The sequence below is a fragment of the Rhinolophus sinicus genome, linkage group LG03 (assembly GCF_036562045.2).
Source record: "Rhinolophus sinicus isolate RSC01 linkage group LG03, ASM3656204v1, whole genome shotgun sequence".
NCBI lineage: Eukaryota > Metazoa > Chordata > Mammalia > Chiroptera > Rhinolophidae > Rhinolophus > Rhinolophus sinicus.
Window position 1 is genome coordinate 64,425,204 of NC_133753.1, and position 21,865 is coordinate 64,447,068.

Below are 21,865 nucleotides of genomic sequence, written 5' to 3' on the forward strand. Positions count from 1 at the left end.
AACAATTTTGAGAGTTGATTTGAAAACTGTATTAGGGGATGTAGAAACTTAAATTCTTGACCAGCTTTACTGAGGTGTAATTTATATACCATAATATTGACCTGTGCTAAGTGTAAAATTCAACTTTTTAGTAAAAAATTTGCACAGTTGTACAACCATCATCACAATCCAATTTTAGAACATTTCTATCACCCCCCAAAAGATCTCTCAAGTCTATCTGCAGTTACTTCTGTTCCTACTCCCAGCCCCAGGCAAACAATCTACTGTCCTTATGGACGGTCCCCTTCTGGAAATTTCATATAAATGGAATCATATATTATGTGTCTAGCTTCTATTATTTAGTATGTTTTTGAGGTTCATCCATGTTGTAACATGTATTGGTACTTCATTCCTTTTTATGGTTCAATAGTATTTCAGTTAATGGATAAATCAATTTTTGTTTATTCATTCGCCGGTTGGACAAATGGGTTGTTTCCACTTTTGGGTGATTACAATACTACTACAAACATCCACATCCAAGTCTCTCTGTGTGGACATGTTTTCACATCTCTTGGGCACATAACCACAGTAAAATTGCTGGGTCAGATGGTAAATTTATGTTTAACTGACACATTCTTTTCTAAAGTGACCATACCACTTTATATTCTTACCAACAATATATTAGGGTTCCAGTTTATCCACATCCTCGCCAACACTTATTACTAACTTTTTTATTATAATCACCCTAGTGGTGACATCTCACTGTGGTTTTAATTTGCATTTCCTCTTGACTAATGACACTAAGCATCTTCCATGTGCTGTTTGGCTATTTGCATATCTTCTTCAGAGAAATGTCTTTACAAATACTTTGCCCATTTTTTAATTGGGTTGTCATTTTATTGTCTGATTGTGAGAGTTCTTTATATATTTTGGGTACTAGACCTTTATCAGAGTATTCTCCTGTTTTTTTCTAAAAGTGTTATAGCTCTTACGTAAAGCATTATCATCTTTTAAAAAAAATTATAGTAAATATACATAAAATTTACCATTTTAACCTTTTAAAAATATACAGTCCAGGGGCAGTAAGTACATTTCCACTGTCGTGCAACTATCACTACCAGAACTTTTCATCTTCCCACACTAAAATTCTGTACACAGTAAACACTAACTCCCCATTCTCCTCACCCCCCAGCCCTTGGAAACCACCATTCTAATTTCTTTATGAATCTGACTACTCTCAGTACCGCATATAATAGGAATCATACAATATTTGTCCTTTTGCAAAAGGTTTATTTCACGTAACATGTTTTCAAGGCTTATCTATGTTGTAGCACGTGTGAGAATTTCCTTTGTGAGATTAAGATTCCATCGTATGTATATACATTTTGTTTATCCACTCACACCTTGATGGATACTTAAAAACTGTTTCCACCTTTTCGCTATTATGAATAATGCTGCTGTGAACATTGGTATACAAGTATCTGCTTGAGTGCTTTTAATTCTTTTGATTATATACCCAGAATTGGAATTGCTGGATCATATTGTAATTGTTTAATTTTTTAAGGAATCACCGGGCTATAACTCATTTTTAGTTAATTTTTAATGTATGGTGTAAGGTAAGGATTTAAATATATATTTTTATATGTGGATATCCAACTATATTAGCCATTTATTGAAAAGACTATTATCTCCCCTATTCAATTGCCTGGAATCTTTGTCAAAAATCAAGTGACTATAAATGAGAGAGTTTATTCTTGTACTCTCAATTCTGTTCCATTGATCTATGTCTATCCTTATGCCAGCACCACACTGTTTTGATCACTGTTGCTTTACAGTACGTTTTAAAATTGGGAAGACCAAGACCTTCATTTTTTCCTCCCAAAGACTGTTTTGGCTATTCTGGGTCCTTGACATTTTCCATAAAATTTTATAATCAGCTTGTCAATATCTACAAAAAAGCTTGTTGAAATTTCAATAGAGATTGTGTTGAATCTACAGATCAATTTCAGGGAGAATGACTATTTTAATAGTATCGTGTCTTCCAATCTATGAAATGTGGAATGTTTCTCTATTTAGATCTTCTTCAATTTCTTTCAGCAATGTTTTGTAGTTTTCAGTGTACAAGTCTTGAGCTTCTGCTAAATTTATTACTATTTTTAATGCTACTGTGAATGGGACTGTTCTCTTAATTTCTGAATTGTTCATTACTAGTATGTAGAAGTGCCGCCACTGTAGCCTACCACCTTGCTGATCTAAGTTAATTCTAGTAGTTTTTGTGTCTGTGTAGATTTTCTAGGATTTTCTACATATAGGATCATGTCATTGGTGAATAAAGATAGTTTTCTGTCTTCCATTTCAATCTGGATGCCTTTTATTTTCTTGCCTGACTGCACTGGCTAGGACCTTCAGTACAATGTGGAATATAAGTGGTGAGATGGATACCCTTGCCTTGTTTCTGGTCTTATGGAGAAAGCATTCAGACTTCCACTACTTAGTAGAATGCAAGCTGCAGGTTGTTTTTAGATGCCTTTTATCAGGGCATCTGATAAATGTTCTCTCCATTACTGGGAGTGAGACACTGATCCACAACTATTATGGTTGAATTGTCTATTTCACCCTTCAATTATGCCAGTTTTTATTTCACATATTTTGGGGCTGTTATTAGATTTGTATGTATTTATAATAGTTACACCTTCTCGATGAACTGACCTTTTAATTATGAAATGTTTTTCTTTGTCTCTAGTAATATTTTTTGTGTGTCTGAAAGTCTATTTTGTCTGATATTAGTGTAGCCATCCCAACTCACTTATGGTTACTATTTGCATGCAAATCTTTTTCCATCCTTTTACTTTCAACCTATTTATGTCTTTGAATCTGAAGTGTTTCTCTGGAAGACAGTATATAGTTGGATCTTGTTTTTTTAACCCAGTCTGACAGCACCTCGTAGATTTTTTGACTAAAGAAGAATGCTATTTCTCTACTAAGGAATGTCATTTCTTTGAACCACATATACAACTTTGGGATGTGGAGCAATAAAAGAAGAGACACTCTTCAGCCAGACTAACTCAAGACAGTGACAGGTATGGCCATATTTCTCTCATCTAATCCAGTAACCTACCTCTCAGCCACTGCTAGCAGCCGTTCTGGCCTAAAGGTACCCTCAGTGTCGATGTACATGGCCTTTCCTTCACCTCCACCTCGGTCAATGGGAAGCTAGAGAGAACAAAAAGAACCATAGCGATGAACATTGTTCTTGTGATATAACTGACCAACTTCCCATGATGGGTTTATAATTCCCCCATCCCCAAAAAGGCAAAGGGGAAAAACACTTTAAGGTGGCAGAGATAAGAAGGAAGCATTCCGTCCTGAGAGAAATACAGCTGGTAGTAGATATGAAGCTCACTATGTCCCACAACATGTGAGGCTAGAGTCTTGCCAGAGTTGAACTGCTTGGAAATATAGTCCAAATTAAGTGATAAAATTCTACGACTGCATACCAACACGACTTATCAAGTCTCTCAAGAGTACAAACATTTGGAAGATCATTTATCTTAGCTTTAGTAAGTAGAGAACCTAATCCAATACCCAGTTAATTTCAGCATGTCCAGACCACTTATACTTACTGAGCTGAGTTCATTTCTGTATGTTACTAAAGGAGCTTGGCAATACCCCAGGGGCATCCCTAGCAAATTTAATGTATGAGCCGGAAAGAAGAAAAAAGGTGCTTGCTTCAACAGTACAGATAGATGTTAAAAATGAACAAAAGGGCTGGCCCAGTGGCTCAGGTGGTTGGAGCGCTGTGCTCCTAACACCCAGGTTGAGGGTTCGATAACCACATGGGCCAGTAAGCTGCGCCCTCTACAGTTAAGATTGTGAACAACGGCTCTCCCTGGAGCTGGGCAGCTGTGAGCAGCCGGAGGTCGGTGTGAGCTGCCCTGTGCTGCCATGAGGGGCTGGTGGCCAGCAGCCGGCGAGAGCTGCTGACCAACAACCGGTGACAAACTGCCTCAGCCGGGGGTAGCGCAAGGCTCATAATACCAGCACGGGCCAGGGAGCTGCGCGCTACAACTAGACTGAGAAACAACAGCTTGAACTGGAGTATGTGTGTCTGTGTGTGATGGGAGGTGGAAGAAGGGAGAGGGGGAAAAAAGAACAAAAGGACAAAAAGGAAAAATAAATAATAGAAACTAAGAGTTTAAAAAAAGGGAAGAAAAGGAAGGAATGCCATGAAAACTGTCTCATGAGCTACTCAAGGAAACCTCTGCTTTGGGCTACCCATCCCAAGCCAGACACCTTTGAGTTCTACAGATTTTAAGTGAATAATGCTAAAGGGTAGTTTCCACCCTAGAAATCTACTTTGGAGCCATAATTCACCTTTAAATCCTGAGGAAAATCCCTTAGGACATTTTTATACGAAAGGTCTGGTAGCACCGAATTTTCTTTCCTTTCCTATTTCTTAGAAAAAACTTTGTTTTCAAAATTATAAAAGTATTATATGCTTGTATTAAACACTCGAATAATATAGAAAGAAGTAAAAACTGAAAACTCTCATCATACTCCCTGAGAATATTCTGTTTCTTTTTCTGTAAAATGCAGATAAAACCCACCTTCTAGGATTGTTCTGAATATGAAGTAATTTATATAAAGTGTACAGCACAGTGACTAATACACAGACAGCACTTTGAAGACTTGTGATAGTCTCTCCCTCTAGGGCATACACTCAGTTACAGAAGGCTTTGTTAATTTGGGAAGGGAAAAATGATTATGTTATCATTTGGCTGGCTGGCAAACAAAAATCTTTCAAATTATAGGAATCCATGGAAGGAGCAAAGGATATGTATGCAACAAAAGAGGGTCTTGACAGAGGAAAGGTTTGGAAACACTGACCAAGAGGACAGAAAGCAGAAGCTGCCTAAGCTTTTTGGGAAGGAGAAAATTTTGAGACTCAGAGGGCTAAGCCCCCAGGAATTAAAGTTTCCCCTTCTCTCACTTTCTGGTATCTTTAGTGCTACTGTGAGAGGTGTTTCTTTCTCAGCGAGGTAGACCTCCTTCCAGCTAGGGAAGGGAGGCCATAGGTGTCTGGACACAGGCAGGCAGACTGACAGCAGAGGCTGGACAAGGTCCCAGTGCATTTCTGGGCCAGTCTCAAGGGGATGGACTACATGCTCTGCACTCCATCCCATTTTGCCTCCTCTACTTTGCCCTCCCAGTGCCACTACAGCCATCTTGTGGTACTGGACTTGGACACCAAGTTAGCTATTTTAAATAACTACTTAGTACCAAAATTTAACTCTTCTTCCTATTTTTATAGTGATGCAGGTTGTTTTGAACTTTCACCATTTTATAATGCTATGGTGTAAATTCTTTGTACATTTATCCTTGACCATATGTGAAAAGTTCTGCAAGACGCACTTTCTGACAAAGGGCATGTACATTTAAAATTGGTACTTATATTCAACTGTCTTCTTAGAATATTATAATTACGCTAGTACTCTAAATAAGCGTGAGCTGTTCATTTTGATAACCTAACTTTGGGACTCAACTTTATGAAACTTCACTATTAGACAGATACCTAACATATAATGGGACTTCACTTCATTAAGTTGAGAAAATATGAACAAATGAGAGCAGATAATGTTTAGATTTAAGTAGTCTAATATCCTCTCTATACCTCTGGCTCCAGCTCTCAGGCTGGTAAAATCTAATCCTTTCTGTTATTAATGAATTAGCATTTTTCTCTGAAAAAGATATCAAAGATCTATAGTTGTTCAGCCACCTGTGAATGTTCAGTTATTTTTATAGAGGATATGTTTATTTGAGAATCTTGCTTCAGTTTATTGTTAACAGGCATTATTTGACTGCTTAATAAACATTCTCAGGATAGGTTTCTGTTTGTACAACTTAAGAGCGTCAGCGTGATATGCTGAGTTGCCCTGGTAAGTATAGATAGTGTACTATACTCTAAATATTTATTCCACATGAATCTGTCAAAACAACACAGGGAAAACATTTCTATTTAAAAAGGTCACATGTCACATCAAATGACCCATGTGAGGGTTGATATTTTAAACAGTATTATTTCCCTTTAGCTAACAATTTTCTAATGGTGCTCAGGCAATAAGCTATAGCTTCCACAGCTTATTAACACTCTTCTTTCTTCTCAATGCTTCCCTGTTATTATCTTAAGAGTTCTAGCTCCCTCTTTCCTTCTTGGAATTATTTATGAGGAGAATCAACAATAGCTTAGGTCTACTTGATACTGAAATCCTAACTTGATTGTCTCTTAAGACATATGGTGACATTTTGGTCTACAATGAAAAGATTAATAGAGTAATTGAGGAAAGAAATGCAGGTAAAATGACAACTGAGGAAGGAAAAGGATGAGAAAAACAAGAGACTATCACGTTGGGCCTCCTGCTGTTAGATAAACTTTTATTCATAAAGAACCTGAACATTTTTCTATCTCAAGAAATGGCACTCACCACTTTAAGACAGGAGTAGTGTCTGATACAGGACCTATCTGTAACACGAGAAAAACGAGACAGATTTTCTTGGGTGATTGAAGAAAATCAGCCTCATTATATCAGTCTCTGCAGGTATGTGTCTTACTAAATGTAAACCCTATGCAAGACACAAGACACAGGGTCCTATCAAAATCCATATTTTTTATGACACACTATCCTCAAGTATAGCACTGTATCAATGTGATGAACACTTTTGATAAAGTGGGATTTAATACAGAATAAACTACAAAGGACAGTTCACACTTGCTTTACAAGGGAAAAAACACAAAAGAAAATTTATATTTGATGTCTAAATTTATAAATAGTTCCAAGAACTATTATTATTTTGTTGAGAGTACAGGAACTCACACGAGGATGGAAAGATGCTAGGAAGCCTCCTCTATTACACTGATATAAGGAGACAGATTTCATTTCAGTTGTTCTTGAACTCCATCAGTAAGTTGTGTGCATGGGAGAAGTGAGTACAATCCATTTAAATTAAAATAATGCCATTTTCTTAATACCTAAAATAGTAACAAAGCCCAAAAAGACTGTAACAGAAGAGTTGGTCCATGGGAATAGACCAGGTTCCAGGATACTCTGTGGGCCAGCCATGCATAACATCATAACCTCAAAGTCAGGAATGTTCTGACTCCATTCAGTGAGAAAAAAGGATTCCCCAAAACACTGCAAAAGTTGCAAAACAGTAAAAAGCTTGTTCACTTTCTCTTCTATATCCTGCTCTCTCATAGATCTTTCATTTTCGGAGTTTCCAGTGTTACTTCTCTATATAGGACTTAGTTCAATATCTCTAAACACTGCTGGAAATGCTTACTTGGTTGTCTGTCTCATCACCTCAAACACACCATTTTTAAACTTGAACTCATCCTTCCATTAAAACTGTTTCTCTCTCCCAAACCCTTTTTAGAGTTTACCAAATTAATACACTGTTGGGCTGAGGGGTATTTTTTTTATCGTCAGTCATCAACTGCTGTCCTTTTATCTTCTGCCTGTATCCCTTTAGTGTCATTACTTTAGTTTAGTCCTGATCAGCTAATGCTTATAATCATACATCAAATATCCTCACCTATTGCTTCTCCTTTCAATTCATTCAACAGGTTGCTGCCAGATTTTTAAAATTTTTGCTCATGTTACTCTTTAGTTGAAAACACTGAATGATCCCCACTCTTTACAGAATTAAGTCTAACCATTTTATACTGTAGTCAAGACCTTCTAAAACTATGTTCTTGATGTATCCTTTCAAGGATTATCTCCTACAATTTTTCCAAATAAAACCTCTGAACGAGGTAAATGGGTTTCTTGTCTTCTCAATACATTATGCCTCTCTGCCCTCTGCATTTCTGTTCATGCCATTCCTTACAGCAAAATGCTTTTTAATTTACCTGATCAAATTTAGCATTCTTCAGGAATCTGGTACAATCTCTTTTCTCCATAAAGTATTCCATGATTACTCTAGAGTGAAACAATTCCTCTCTTCCTAAACAGTTACGCTACTTCCTCTATACCATTTATTGCATAATATATCAGGTATGCCTTAGGACACCTTCTCTATCATTTCCATTCATTCAAGTATTTACTGAGTGCCCAGTACTTACTTAGGCACAAGCAATATAGCAGAGAACAAGCCAGTGATAGGTTCTACTCTTATGAATATTTCAAGAGCATGGTCTCTGAAGGCTGGTTTGATTCCTGTATCTACTAGTACTCAAATGCACTACGATCTTAGGCAATTATTTAATTCACTGTGTCTGTTTTCATATCCACCAGTGAATGGGAGCATAAGTGAAGGAAGAAGAAACTGAAGGGGGCCAGGGAAGGTTTTTTTCCTGATGGAAGAGACACTAGGCAGGTTCGTATACCGATGAGGATAATCTTATACAGAGGTAGAATAGAAAACACATAAGGAATAGAGGATTTGAGAAGATGGCAAGAGATGGTAACCAGATCACACTGGTAGGGACGGACCTTTTGGAGGGAAAGAGACACTTTCTCCATTGGAACCCAAGATAAGAAAAGGTGGGTATAAATATTGGTAGATTTAAAGATTTGATGTGAAAAGTAACTTAGGTCATTGGCTGAGAGAGAGGACTAAAGAGGAACATCAAGGTTGGAGACAGCTGTCTTACTAAATGTGAAAAAGCATCCCAAAATGGAGAAATTCAGTAGATCTGCCAAGCAGTATTGAATGTTAACCTAAAGTTTGTCATCTTGAATTTAAAGTGAAGCCAATCAGCTTTATGATATGATTTTTCCCCACTATGATCAGCTACTTGGGACTAGGCATTGAGAAGACAGATAGGGTTCATCTAGGGTTGGCATCTCCTCAGGTGGGAGATATAAATCTGAGGGTATTTGTAAAGGAATGACTTTAATGAATCATAAAATCCAGACTACTGAAGAGGGCAGGTGAAGCCACGGGAGGCATAGTGGATTGTAAGGAAGTATTTGAAATCAATGATCTGAAAGTTTCTATGATGTGGAAGAATTCTGCAGCAGGAGTCTATCTTTTACCTAGCCATAGGATTCTTGGGGACAGATAAAGTGCCTTTTATGTCCATCATAATGGTTGCTTGAAAACAGTGAAAATAAACTCATTCTTGCTGATTTGATTAGTTAGAGCCCCAACAGCTCACCTGGCATGTCACAGCCAATGTATGACAGATCTGGGTCTTCCCAGTTCGGAATTCTCCAAACATCTCTGTGATGGATCCAGTCTCAATTCCTCCTAAAAGAACAATAAGAAACACCTCTTAGCAAAATACAAATGTTTAGATACAATAACCATACAGATGTCCTTATAGCTCACCAGAAAGATATTTTTACAGGAGGGTATAGGAGTATAGGAAAGAGGGCTAACACTCAAATTTGAGTGAGATTCCTGAACCTATGCTATTTTGCAACCCAAAAGAGAAAACTTGAATGATTAAATATTTGGGGAAGCAACAAGAACCAAATCTAACTTTGCAATAATTTAGGACAGGACAGCAATGCTTTCAAAAGTTCAAAAACTTCATGGGTTTCCATATAAGGTCCTGACGATTAGTGTATACTACAATGTAGTATTCAAAGTTGGAGTCTTTTAACCAGTCATCAGATTTTCATTGTGTTAAGAGTAGAAGGTTAAAATTATTTCTTTAGGCAAAGGGAGCTTACTCTCTGAAGGCAATGTTAACTAGAGATTATATTATTTAATTAACAGATAATTTTAGCATTTTATATCAGGTCCCACCCTGAAGCAATCTTACTTCACTGATGTGGCTACTTCTCTTATCTATTAATCATATTTAACACAAATCCTACCCAAATACTTTAGTTTTGTTCTACGACCTGGATGCTTTGCTAACTGCAGTTCACAACGTAGGATAAGGGATTACTATACCTTGAAGTAGTTTGTCAAGCTCTTTGGAGCCAGTTGTAATCTGTATGATCTCTGATCTCCTTTGGTGGAACTCAGTTGCAGTGGTGAAACCCATTGGAACTAATTTAGCTGCCTCAGTCTAGGAAAAACAAGAAATGTCAAATCAACAAAATATGCTTTACAAAACAAGAACCAGTCATAGAGTGGAAAGAGACAATATTTAACAAATTCCCAGAATGATTTAAGAAATCATCAATATATTAGTAATTATAGTTCTAGGATTATATTATCTCTTAGGCAACTAAAGAATAAACTAATTTAGAGACTCCATGAAGATTAATTTTTAAATTGCCAATTCAAGTAATATATTCATGTAGTTAAAAAGAACTATTAGACTCACTCACACATATGTACTTTGCCTGCTTTACACATATGACAAATGTGACAATACAGTAAAAAGTCCAAAACATATTTAAACTTTCATTTCCATTAACCAGACTATAGCTAACTTTCTACTTTGTTAAATGTGTTAACAAAGATATTTGTCCTTTGATCTCTTCTCCCTCCATGTCTACTTCCCCATCACTGTCAGCTATAGTTTTCTTTTATACTATCAAGGTTGAGACATTTAAATCCTATTTTGTAGTTATTGGTAAATCTTTAATGATCAATCAGTTGATTCTAAAATTTAAAAATAAATTTCATTCACAAATACATGGGAATTAAATAATGCCCTCCTAAATAACCAATGAGTCACAGAAGAAATCACAAGGAAAATTAGAAAATATTTCTAGATAAATGAAAATGAAGACACAACACACCAAAACTTATGAGATACAGTGAAAGCAGTGCTTAAACATAAATTTATAGCTACAAACACCTAAATTAGAAAGGTCTTAAATCAATAATCTAACCTCCCACCTTAAGATGCTGGAAAAAGAAAAGCAAACTAAACAAGGCAGGCAGAAGAAAGGAAATCAGATTAGAGTGTAAACTAATAGAGAATAGAAATACAATAGAGAAAAATCAACAAAACCAGAAGTTGGTTCTTTGAAAAGATCAAGAAAATTAATAAGCCTTCAGCTAGAACAAAAAAGAAAGAAAAAGAAGACAAGTAAAATCAGGAATGAAAGAGGGGGACATTACTATCAACCTTAAAAAAATAAAATTATGCCAACAAATGAGATAACTTGGATGAAATAGGCAAATTTCTAGAAAGACTCAAACTATCAAAACTCACTTAAGTAGGAAAAGAATCCAAGTGAAGGCACTGAAAGATCAACTGAACATGAGTCTAAATTCAGTAAAATAAATTGCCTGAGTCTGACTACAAAAAAATTAAAAAAAAAAAAGAAAAAGAAAAACCAAATAGATTTGTAGCAAGTACAGATTAAACTTGTAATTTAAAAACTTTCCATAAAAAAAAAAAAAAATCAATGAATAGGTGAGTAGAGGGTTTGTATTATTCTCTAAACTTCTCTATATATTCTTAATACTTCACTTGAAAATTCATTACAATGTTTATATTATAGCTTTGTAGACATATTCTTTCACTAAGATTCCAACATTAACAATCCTATGTTTCTCAAAGGTTCCTACTGTCAAATTCAAATGAATTCTTTTTTATACTCCACCAGATTCAAAATCATGCTCCATTTAACCTTGCCTTTATATCTCAGCCAAGTCTTTCTCTAGTATTTTCTGACTTTACCATTTCTCAAATTTTCCAACCTTCCAATCTTACTATGTATTCTACTGAATCCTTATTTTTCCCTGAAGACCTCGTTTTCTTCTCCAGACTGGACTGTCTGCTCTCTGGGCAGGCATTCCCTCATTGAGTACTTGAGTTGGAACGACTCTAACCTAGATCCTAGGTTTCCACCTTCATTTTAGTAAAAGGCAGGTTACTTCCTAAGAAAGAGTGGGTGACAGAAAGATGTTCTGAATTCTTATATTTCTAAAAATGTTTTATTGTGCCTTAGTACTTAATTAGTAATATTGCTATAAATAGAATACTAGATTTAAATTATTTTCCCTCAGAACTTTGAAGGCATTGTTCTACTAGCTTCTACCACTCAGATTTCTGATAGGAAATGTGGTTTCTGATTGTTATTCCTGTAAAGGCATTTTTCTCTCTAAAATCTTTCAGAATCTTCTCTTTATGATTGTTACACTGAAATTTCACACTGATGTGTCTAGGTGTTGGTCTTTGCCACTCCATGGGGTTTTGCTATGTAAGTCTTCTGCTTCCCTTTAGCTCTGGGAAATTTTCTTGCATTAATTGAGAATTCCTTCCCTTGTTTTTTCTGTGATCTTTCTTCCTGTAACTTCTGCTAATTTTCAGAATGAATAAAGATTAATGAAAATTAGAAAATAAAAACACCAAAGAGAAGAGGGAAGAAATTATAAACCAACACTGAACTCCAGTTAATGTATGCTAAAATATTTAGGGAGAAATATAACTTTCTTTGAAGTTACATTCTGCAATTGATTTTGAAAAGCATAAAAAAATCCAAGATGGACTGACTGTTGGCTAGAGAGATAAACAGATAGGTGATAAAGCAAGTATATTAAAAAGCTAATGGAAGAATCTAAGTGGTGGGTAGTATATGAGTGTTCACTGTATAATTCTTTCAGCTTTGCAGTAAGTTCAAACATTTTAATAATAAAATATTCAGGGAAAAATACCCTCCTAAGAGATGCTTTATCTTTTCATTTTAACCCCTACATTTTCTAGTCTATGAGCTCTTAAAGGAACAGAATATTATAAAAAAAGTGGAATTTGAGGGCCGGCCCAGTGGCTCAGGTGGTTGGAGCGCCATGTTGCAAGGTCACCGGTTCGATTCCCACATGGGCCAGTGAGCTGCACCCTCTACAGCTAAGATTGTGAACAACAGCTCTCCCTGGAGCTGGGCAGCCGTGAGCAGCTGGAGGTTGGCATAAGCTTCTCTGGGGTGCCGTGGGCTGCTGAGTGCTGCTGCGGGCTACTGTGTGCTGCTGTGAGTGGCCGGTGGCCAGCGTGAGCAGCCAGCATGAGCTGAGCGGCCGGCCTACTGACGACTGGCAACTGAATGCCTCAGCCTGGCGGGGCGCAAGACTCATAATACCAGCATGGGCCAGGGAGCTGTGTCCTATACAACTAGACTGATAAACAACGGCTTGAATCGGAGAACGGGGGAGGTGGAAGAAGGCAGGGGGGAGTGGAATTTGAAGTAAAAAACTATGCAACTGCCTAATCTGGCAGAACTTTACTTCTATTCTTATACTTAACATAATAAGCTTGCTTTCATCTGTGCTAGACAGAAGTTTTAAATCTTAGAAATTTTCAATAGCCAACAGCTACCAAACCCTTAGACACAAGACACAGAATGGCAAGTGAAAGAGAAATAGTACAAAAAATATCCATGTTGAATCTGTCAGTGCTATCATAGTGCAGCAAGAGAGCATAGCTCAACAAAAGCCAATTACAATTACTTTAAACTTTGAAAATGTGAAAGGCCACAGGAGAATCTGGCACCTCCTGAATAAATTACTTCATTCACAGTATCTTTCTCGCAACTATTTGATTTATATACTGAAAATGGATTTCTTTTCTTTAGTTTCCTTTCTCTGTTGTGACAATGGATATTCTTGCTAAAAGTCTCAATTCCAAGATTTTGGGGGGATGGGAGGGACTATCCACAGCACTGAACAAATGTTCTTTAACCTTTAAAAATAAATAACATAATCAATCTTTACCCACCAGAAACTCATAATATAAAATGTCTGAATCAAAGAGGACAGAAAAATAAAGACATACAAGTATATCTATCTATATCACTTTGCACATCTCATTTTACTTATTACAGGTTTGTATTTATGTTTTCACAGAAGCAGAACATTGACTTGATTTCTAAAACCAAGGTCTGATAAGGCATAAGCAAAAATCCTGTCAGGATTTGTTCAGTCACAAAAACTGATGTCAAGAAACAAAAGGGGTGGCCGGTTAGCTCAGCTGATTACAGCGCGGTGCTCTTAACAACAAGGTTGCCAGTTTGACTGCCACATGGGCCACTGTGAGCTGCACCCTCCACAATAGACAGAAATTACCACTTGACTTGGAGCTGATAGGTCCTGGTAAAAGACACTTAAATAAATAAAACAAAAAAGAAAAAAGAAAGAAACAACAAATGGACTTAGGGACACCTACCGGCTTAGTCAATATCACAATCAATCTTTCAACGAAGTATTAGGGACTCAGAACTCTTATTTCTAATTCAGTCACCGCTTCAACAAACATTTATTCATTTGAGTAATCCAATAAATGACAACTTCATACTTCCATGGACGGCAACATCTTTCCTCTAAAGGGCTCAAATTAAGAATTACAATTTTGAGCTCTGACTGAATTACTATTACAGACTGGTACTAAATAAATGGAGTAACAGCCCTTAGTATTCAAAGCTTTTAGTATAATACCCAATACAACAGAATTTACTGGGTTGTGTACACATGTATTAATGTGTGAGATATTAAACAAGTACACATAAATCTCAGATATTTTCTATTTGACTAAGTTACATGGCAGAACTACATGTATTGAAGGTACTCAATAACAAAGGGTATATTCCTCTGGAAGATTCTTTAGCTTTTGAAGATTATTTTGAGAGAAAATTTCTATGAAACTATAATAGTAATAAACATAAAATATGAAAATTTTATAAATATTTGCTTTACACTATGTAAAACTTCAAAGGTAAAGCTAATCAAACTGTGTAACTATGTAAATACCAAAGAATAAGTATTTAAAATAAAATGTAATATGGGAAATTATGAGTCCTGAAGAAATATATGAAACAAGAAAAATAAATAGCTATAAGATGACATTGGAGGGAGATGCAAAAGGATCAGAGTGTAATAGGATGAAAACAACTTGATTCTAGTCTTAGTTCTGCTATCATCTCTGTGACCGTGGATAAATAACTGACCCATTGTGCCTAAGTTTCCTCATCTGTAAAATAGAGGTCATACTGGCCCCACCTATCTTTCTCAGTGTCATTATGAAAGCCAAATGAAAGGGATGGGATTTCAAAGTTAAAGCACTATTTGAGAGATTAAGTTACTACCTCATTTCAGTTACGCCAGTAAAATCACTTTTATGTCACTCAGGTAAAAAAAAACTTAGCGCATGATTTGAAATCACATTCTCTTGACATTAAAGAATCTTTCCTGTGATTACTTGACTAACAAATTATATACACTGAGGAGGGTGGGGGGTGGGAGGTGAGGGTAAGGGGGATCGAATATATGGTGATGGAAGGAGAACTGACTCTGGGTGATGATGTAATACAGAACTGTACACCTGAAATCTATGTAATTTTACTAACAATTGTCACCCCAATAAATTTAATAAAATAAAATAAATAAAAAAATTATATACACTGAGAACCTAATTAATATGACTAATAGTCAAGCAATAAGAACAGCTTTTCTATTTGAAAGCAAAACATATTTATTATACAAAATGTAAACTTCAGAAAATTGAGGCAGTATTTATGTCGTATCTCATGATATTGCAATTCCCTAGAGAAAATCCCAATTTAATCCCAAGGAGGCACACACAGAAATAATTAACTGGTAACGTAGTCCCTCCTGGAAAGGGGAACAGGATGACACAAGGGACGGGAGGAAGACAGCCACCTTTCACTGTGTACCCTTTTGTACTACTCCCTCTAATGCCGCCCTAGTTGGTATAAGTAGTACTTACCAGAATTTTATCAGCTTTGGCTTCACTAATCCCCTTAATATTTATCAGCTCCTTCTTTGGTGCATAGGCAACAGCCTCCACAGTATGGAATCCAGCTTCTTCCAATCTTTTCACATCATTGGCATTTATGCCACATTGCTGCAAGTGAAGAAAACCATGGATAAATTTAAACTTTAGTTCTCTCATCTATCTAATGTGGATATTTACCCTACCTACTTCACAGAGCTTTTTGGAAGAAAAAAGCTTCCAAAAGCTTTTTGCATTATATGCAAAAGCTTTGAAAAGTGTTCCCTTTATATAATGTATTTAAAAACAAATTATCAACCTTTCCATTATCAAAACCAGGAGTTTAAACTAGCACTATCCCATGTATATTAAAATGGACTCATCATGAACTGGGTTTAAACCAGTAACTCCCAAGCACTGAGAATAAACCTGTAATTCTCAACCTTTTATGACTGGGATGCTAAATGAATTTTGAGACCCTGAGTCCTAAAAGACCACTTTAAACCAGTACTTCCCAATGTCTTCCACATAAGCACACCTAAAAAATAATGTTTTTTACACTAAGCTGGGTAAACAGATGAGGCTGCCCCTGAGCTGAGGGAAGCACTACAGTAGCGTATCAATACCCTTTTTGTAACACAATGAATAGAACCGACATTGAGAATGGGGAAAGCTACTTTGGTCAGGGACTTACATACCACTACTCAAAACAAACTATCCAAAGGCACCTCTTTCCCCCTATATACAAAGTCAGCTTTGGTTTTATCAGCCACCAATACCATGACTTCTGGGAGAGTATGAGTTAATGGGAGGATGAGTTAATTTGGTGGTCAGGGAAGGTTTGGAAGACGGGAGAGAATGGAATCTGACCATAGAAACCATGCCTGCTACTAATAGTTAAGCAATACACATGTGTGGGTATCAGGATGCTTATGACACCTCAAGTTATAATTCTGAACTCTCTAATGTTTATCACAAACCTGTTTAAGGAACTTCTGGAGTCTTGAAGCTTAGTTACGGATGGGAAGAATATGTGTAAAGAGACAAAAGAATGAAGGCTTTCTCTGCTTTCCCTCCTACTTCTTTCAGCCCATATCAGATGCACTCACACTGCAGTCTCTGTAAAATGGGCAGAAATAGTGCAAGGCTCCATCCAGCTCTGGTGCTTGATGTTCTTGTGCAGAATCCTGAATTGGAGCTTGGCTCTTGTACCTTAACAACTACAAGCCCTTCTCCCTGCCCCCCATGAAAGTTGTCTTGCTAGTAACTTCAGCACAGATCTGGGTCTTCCTATCCCTGCATCACCGGCCCAGGCCACTGTAATTCCCTGGACAGTAATTTCATACTTAGTACAAACAGCACAGACTCCACCACGGGTTCCTAGGGCTTCTTAGTTTCTGACAATCCAGGTCTGAGAAAGAAAAGTGATCAAGTAGAAGGAAAATTCTTGACAAAAGAAGAGATCTGAGCTGGCTGTATCATCGCTCCTCTTCATTTTGCTCACATTCTCCCTTTGTCTAGAACAAACTTCCTCTTTTCTTTGCCTAGTTCTCTCCTTTTTCATCCTTCAAGACTCAGCTCATGATCACCTCCTCCAGGAAGCCTTCCTTCCATCTCGACAGGGTTGTTTATCCCTCCATTCTGCGTGACACCAGCGCACACTGCTAGCATGCACATTACTGCGCGGTAGGGCACAGCTGTGCTAGCACGGCATATCATGACATGACTCTCATCAGTGTAGGTGTCTGTCCTCCACAACAACCTGGAAGCTTCCAGAGGTCCAGGCCATGCTCTATTCCACTGTGTACCCCGTGTTTAGCCCAGGGCTCGGGACAGAGGAGGATGTTTGTCTAAGTGGTGCCTCTGCCCGTAACATGACCACCGCCACAGCACCAGGAGTTTGTAAGCCGATTAAAGGCAAGCCTCGTTTTCTTTATCATTGACGCCCTACCATCACCCACTTTAGCACTCAGCTGGCACGGGAGTTTCCACAAATAGCCACTGGATAAACATTCGTGGCAGAATTCTATCCTTAGCTTATGCAGGAGTTTGCTGGGCTCGTGTCCTCCTTCCAGGGAGGAGAGTCCACAGTCGTCTCTGACAGCCACATTCACCCTCGTGCACATTTACTGTTGGGCTGTACCTCCAGTGGACATTTAGAAGCCTCTGGATACAAACCTGTCTGGGAGCATTTGGAGGCACCTGAAAAGGCAGAAGAATGACCTCTAGTGGTCCTTGCTGGCTTTGTTGGTCAACGAGGAGCACTTTCAGTGGGAAAAGATGCAATAAATTCAAAAGCTCTAGTGTCTAGAAAGAGTGCTTAATAATATAGGAGGATTCTGGCAAGCACAACAGAACACATGGCCACAGAACTGCATAGGAAATATTAAATATACCACTTTATTATTGGCAAAAATACCCATCTAGTGTAGCAGCAAATAAAATATATTTTATAAGTGTTAAAAAAAAAAAAAAGAGATCTGCCCAGAAATGTTTAGCAACTATCTTAAGCCTTTTCACCAGATCCTTGACAACTCTTCTGAATTCTAATTTGGGTCTTGACCATAGGTAGTAAACCAAGGGTTTATGCAAAGGTTGTGATTTCTCCCAACAGGTAGAAGAACCTAGTCCAGCATTCTAATTCCCACATTTGCAACTAAGTACATACCTCTAATCGTGAAACAGGTTGTGGGCCAAAGCTCTCTTCTTCCACTGAAGTATCTGCATTTGCTTCAAGCTGCATCTGCATAGCCATTACTTAGTGTTCAATACTGAAAAACACAGATGGCCATCAGGAAGAACACTAGAGAAAGTACAGAGCTGTAAACTTAGCTTTGCAATAAATCTCCGAAGAATTACTTGCTAGGCTTTTGGTCTAATCACTGACCTACCCATGGCAGAAAGGAAAAAACAAATCTCTCCCCAGTTTTCCCTTCCACCTAGCTAAATGTATCAGAAAAACTTTAGGAACAGCCAGCACTATTCTGCTTCCTAAAGCTTAACTAGATCAACTATGTCGCCTGTTTCTTCCTGCTTCAATATTCTTTGAGGGTAGGGGCCAAGTCTTATTTATTTGTATACCCCCCATGATACATTATAAATGCTAGATGTTTGGTAAATATTTGGTAAATGAATGCAGAATTTCCAGGACTCTACATAAATTAAAAAAAAAAAAAAAGATGAACAGTTAAACTGCTTCAGTTCCATTGTTCCCTTCCAGCAAGCGGGATTTGGGGGTGGTGGAAAGGAGTAAAATAAAGGTTCAGAATGACTGCCCACAAGCCTCCATTACAGAAAGAGAAATAGTGGACTAATGTTAAGGATCATAACTTGTAGCTTCTAACAGGAGTGTATGAAATTTAAAGATTACCATTTTAATTAATTCCAGATCTCAGTGAATGTACAAATGAATAAATGACATGCAAGTACCCTGCTCAGTCTGAAATCTTCCATATAAGCGTAAAGCCTATACCTAAAGTCTGGTTATTATGATAGAGTGAAGATTGCTCAGATTGAAAAGAATTGAGAACAAAAATTTTTAAATTAACTTCAAGAGGCATTAGTAAAAGTGAACAAGTCATAATGTCCACAAGAATGGACTTATATTACACCAAAAGAATCTGGACAATTTAACAATAGGGATAAATTTAACTCAAATAAAATCTCCATTCTTAAGAGACTTGACAGAAGATGACCATTTTTTCTTGATTGGTTCAGGTACAGATCTTAGATGGCAGATTTAGCATAATGTGTCTATGATAATTCCAAATATCTAAATCACCTGAATGCAATTTAAATCTAAATTTCTCCCTTCATAATTTATTGATAGGACAGCAGAGTGGAGAAAGGCTGGTCTTTTCAATAAATGGTGCTAGGTTGATTGGATAGCCTTATAGAAGAAAAAAAACAACCCAGAAAAAAATCAATTTCCAATTTAGATTACAGGTCTAAATGTAAAAGGTAAAACAAAGCTTTTAGAACATAGGCAAGTATCTTCATGACTTCACGATAAAGAGTTCTTAAACTTAGAATTTCTATCCATCAAAAGACACCATTAAGAGACTGAAAAGTAAAACTATAGTGAGGGGAGAAAATATTCACCACATACACAACCAAGGGTTAATAACCAGAATATATAGTGAAGAACTCCTCCAAATCAGCAAGAAAGATAACCCAAAAGAAAAATAGGCAAGAAATTTAAATAAGCACTTCACACTAGAAGATATCAAAATGGCCAATAAACATTTGAACAAATACTCAACCTCATTAATCAGGAAAATTAAAATTAAAACCACAAGATATAACTATATACCCACCAGAATAGCTATAAATTAAAAAGATTGACAATATCAAGTGTTGACAAACATGTCAAACAACTAAACCCTCATACTTTGCTGATTTTAGTGTAAACTGGTACAGCTTTGGAAAACGGGCACTAAATGTGAAAGTTGAAGACAGACAAATGCTATATATATAACCCAGGAATTTCACTACTTTGTATTATTAACCAAATGAAAATCATACACATTGCACCAAAACGTATATAGGAATGTTCTCAGCAGCTTTTTACATAAAAGCTAAAAACTAGAAACAACCCAAACGTCCACCATGGGTAGAATGAATAAGGAATACAATATAGCAACAAGAAAAAACTACTGCTATATGCAAAAACCTGTACTGATCTACATTCTTGTTGTGTAAAGCCAGACATAAAAAATATAAATTAGGGCTGGCCTGGTGTCTCAGGAGGTTAGAGCTCCGTGCTCCTGACTCCAAAGGCTGCCGGTTGGATTCCCACATGGGCCAGTGGGCTCTCAACCTCCCACATGGGCCAGTGGGCTCTCAACCACAGGGTTGCCAGTTCAATTCCTGGAGTCCCGCAAGTGGTATTTATGCAGGTACATAATTCATGGAGCTGTATACACTTTTGTCGCTTTTTCTATATGTATATTACACTTCACTTTACAAGATTTAAAAAAATCTACAGCTCACTACGTATCATTCCCAAAGTATCACGTGAACGGTCTTCCGATTAGCTAATGAAAATCTGTTTGGCAACTGGAGGTTGGTACTTTGTAAACAAAGTATGGTGTAACGGAAAGAGGCTGACCAGAAATCCGGAAACCCTGGCTCTAACATACGACGGCTGCGATTTTACTAAGTCATTACACCTCTCTGGATCTCGGCTTCTTCGTCCACCGCCATAAAACAGGTGTTGGAAAGGAAAGCCTCAAAAAGGTTCCTCTCAGCTCTAAAGACGGGTCGGCTACTGTTTTCGCCACACCGAGCTCCAGGCCCGGACACGCCCCTGCCTCACTTGGCGCAGAGCGGAACCCTAAGCCGATTGAGGGAACACGGGCTCGGGTGCCGGGTCCCTGTCTGGCTAACGCGGGGATGAAGCTGGCGATGGAAAGGGGCCGGTCAGCGCCTGACAAACTCACCTAGGCCTGCAGCGTTACTCGTTCTGGCGGACTGCGCGCTCCGACCTGTCCGCTGGCCCAGCGCGCGCCCGACCCCGGACGGATTCCAGACACCTCGCTTGCACCCCACTTCTCTACTCCCTTGCTCTGGCCTTCTGCACACAACCCAGGCGGGTTCCAGTTCCCAACTACGCGCTCCGGGGCACAACTCAGCCTTCCTCAGCACTCAGTCTCCAGCCGCAGCGCGCCTCTGCCCTATGGCTTTCGGAAATCCCGCCAAACCCTACAGGGCAGGGTCACGTCTGCGTCAGCGTAACGTCTCCCCGCCCCTCTCGGATCCGCCTTCTAGCCTGTTCCGCCAATGCTCGCGGTCCGGAGATAGGCCCAAGGAACTTGACCTTGCAAGATATTATGGATTACCCTCTTCCTTTTATCTGTAAGGACTAATTCAAAACTTCGGAGTTGCCGCTTTCTCATTACCAGATCGAGAACTACAACTCCCAAGAGATAGTGGGGTCGGCCCGAGACTACATCTCCCAGTATGCACCGCCGGCGGACGCCGCGGCGGTAACTCCTCGCCCTCTCGGAAATAACCTGGCTCCTGAGAGCTATTCTTGATTAATTTACGTATCTAAACTTGGGCTTTTAGATCTTCACGTCGCTCTGAACCTCCGACTCATTCAAATTCCCGGAATCAGGCGCTTTCCAGGTCCCTGGAAGTGATGGAGCTCAGGAATCTAGAGCTGATGGATGAATTGGGAAATCGAGGAAGTAGAGGGGAGAAAGCAATGGTAGTCGAACTGTGGTACTTTACTGGAGATTTGCAAGACTC

The 21,865-nt window shown here is 38.1% G+C and overlaps 1 protein-coding gene across 1 annotated transcript in view; it reads right to left on the reverse strand.

Moving 5' to 3' along the window:
* The window catches only part of RAD51 (RAD51 recombinase), a 28,980-nt gene extending 7,676 nt beyond the window's left edge, over positions 1-21,304 (reverse strand). The window contains exons 1-6 of the mRNA XM_019725566.2: positions 21,055-21,304; positions 18,282-18,384; positions 15,608-15,745; positions 9,883-10,000; positions 9,137-9,228; positions 3,098-3,192 (exon numbers count right to left, since the gene is read on the reverse strand). Coding sequence (XP_019581125.1) covers positions 3,098-3,192; positions 9,137-9,228; positions 9,883-10,000; positions 15,608-15,745; positions 18,282-18,368 — 530 coding nt within the window. The 5' untranslated portion in view covers positions 18,369-18,384; positions 21,055-21,304. The remainder of the gene's footprint in view (positions 1-3,097; positions 3,193-9,136; positions 9,229-9,882; positions 10,001-15,607; positions 15,746-18,281; positions 18,385-21,054) is intronic.
* Between the last annotated feature and the right edge of the window lie 561 nt (positions 21,305-21,865).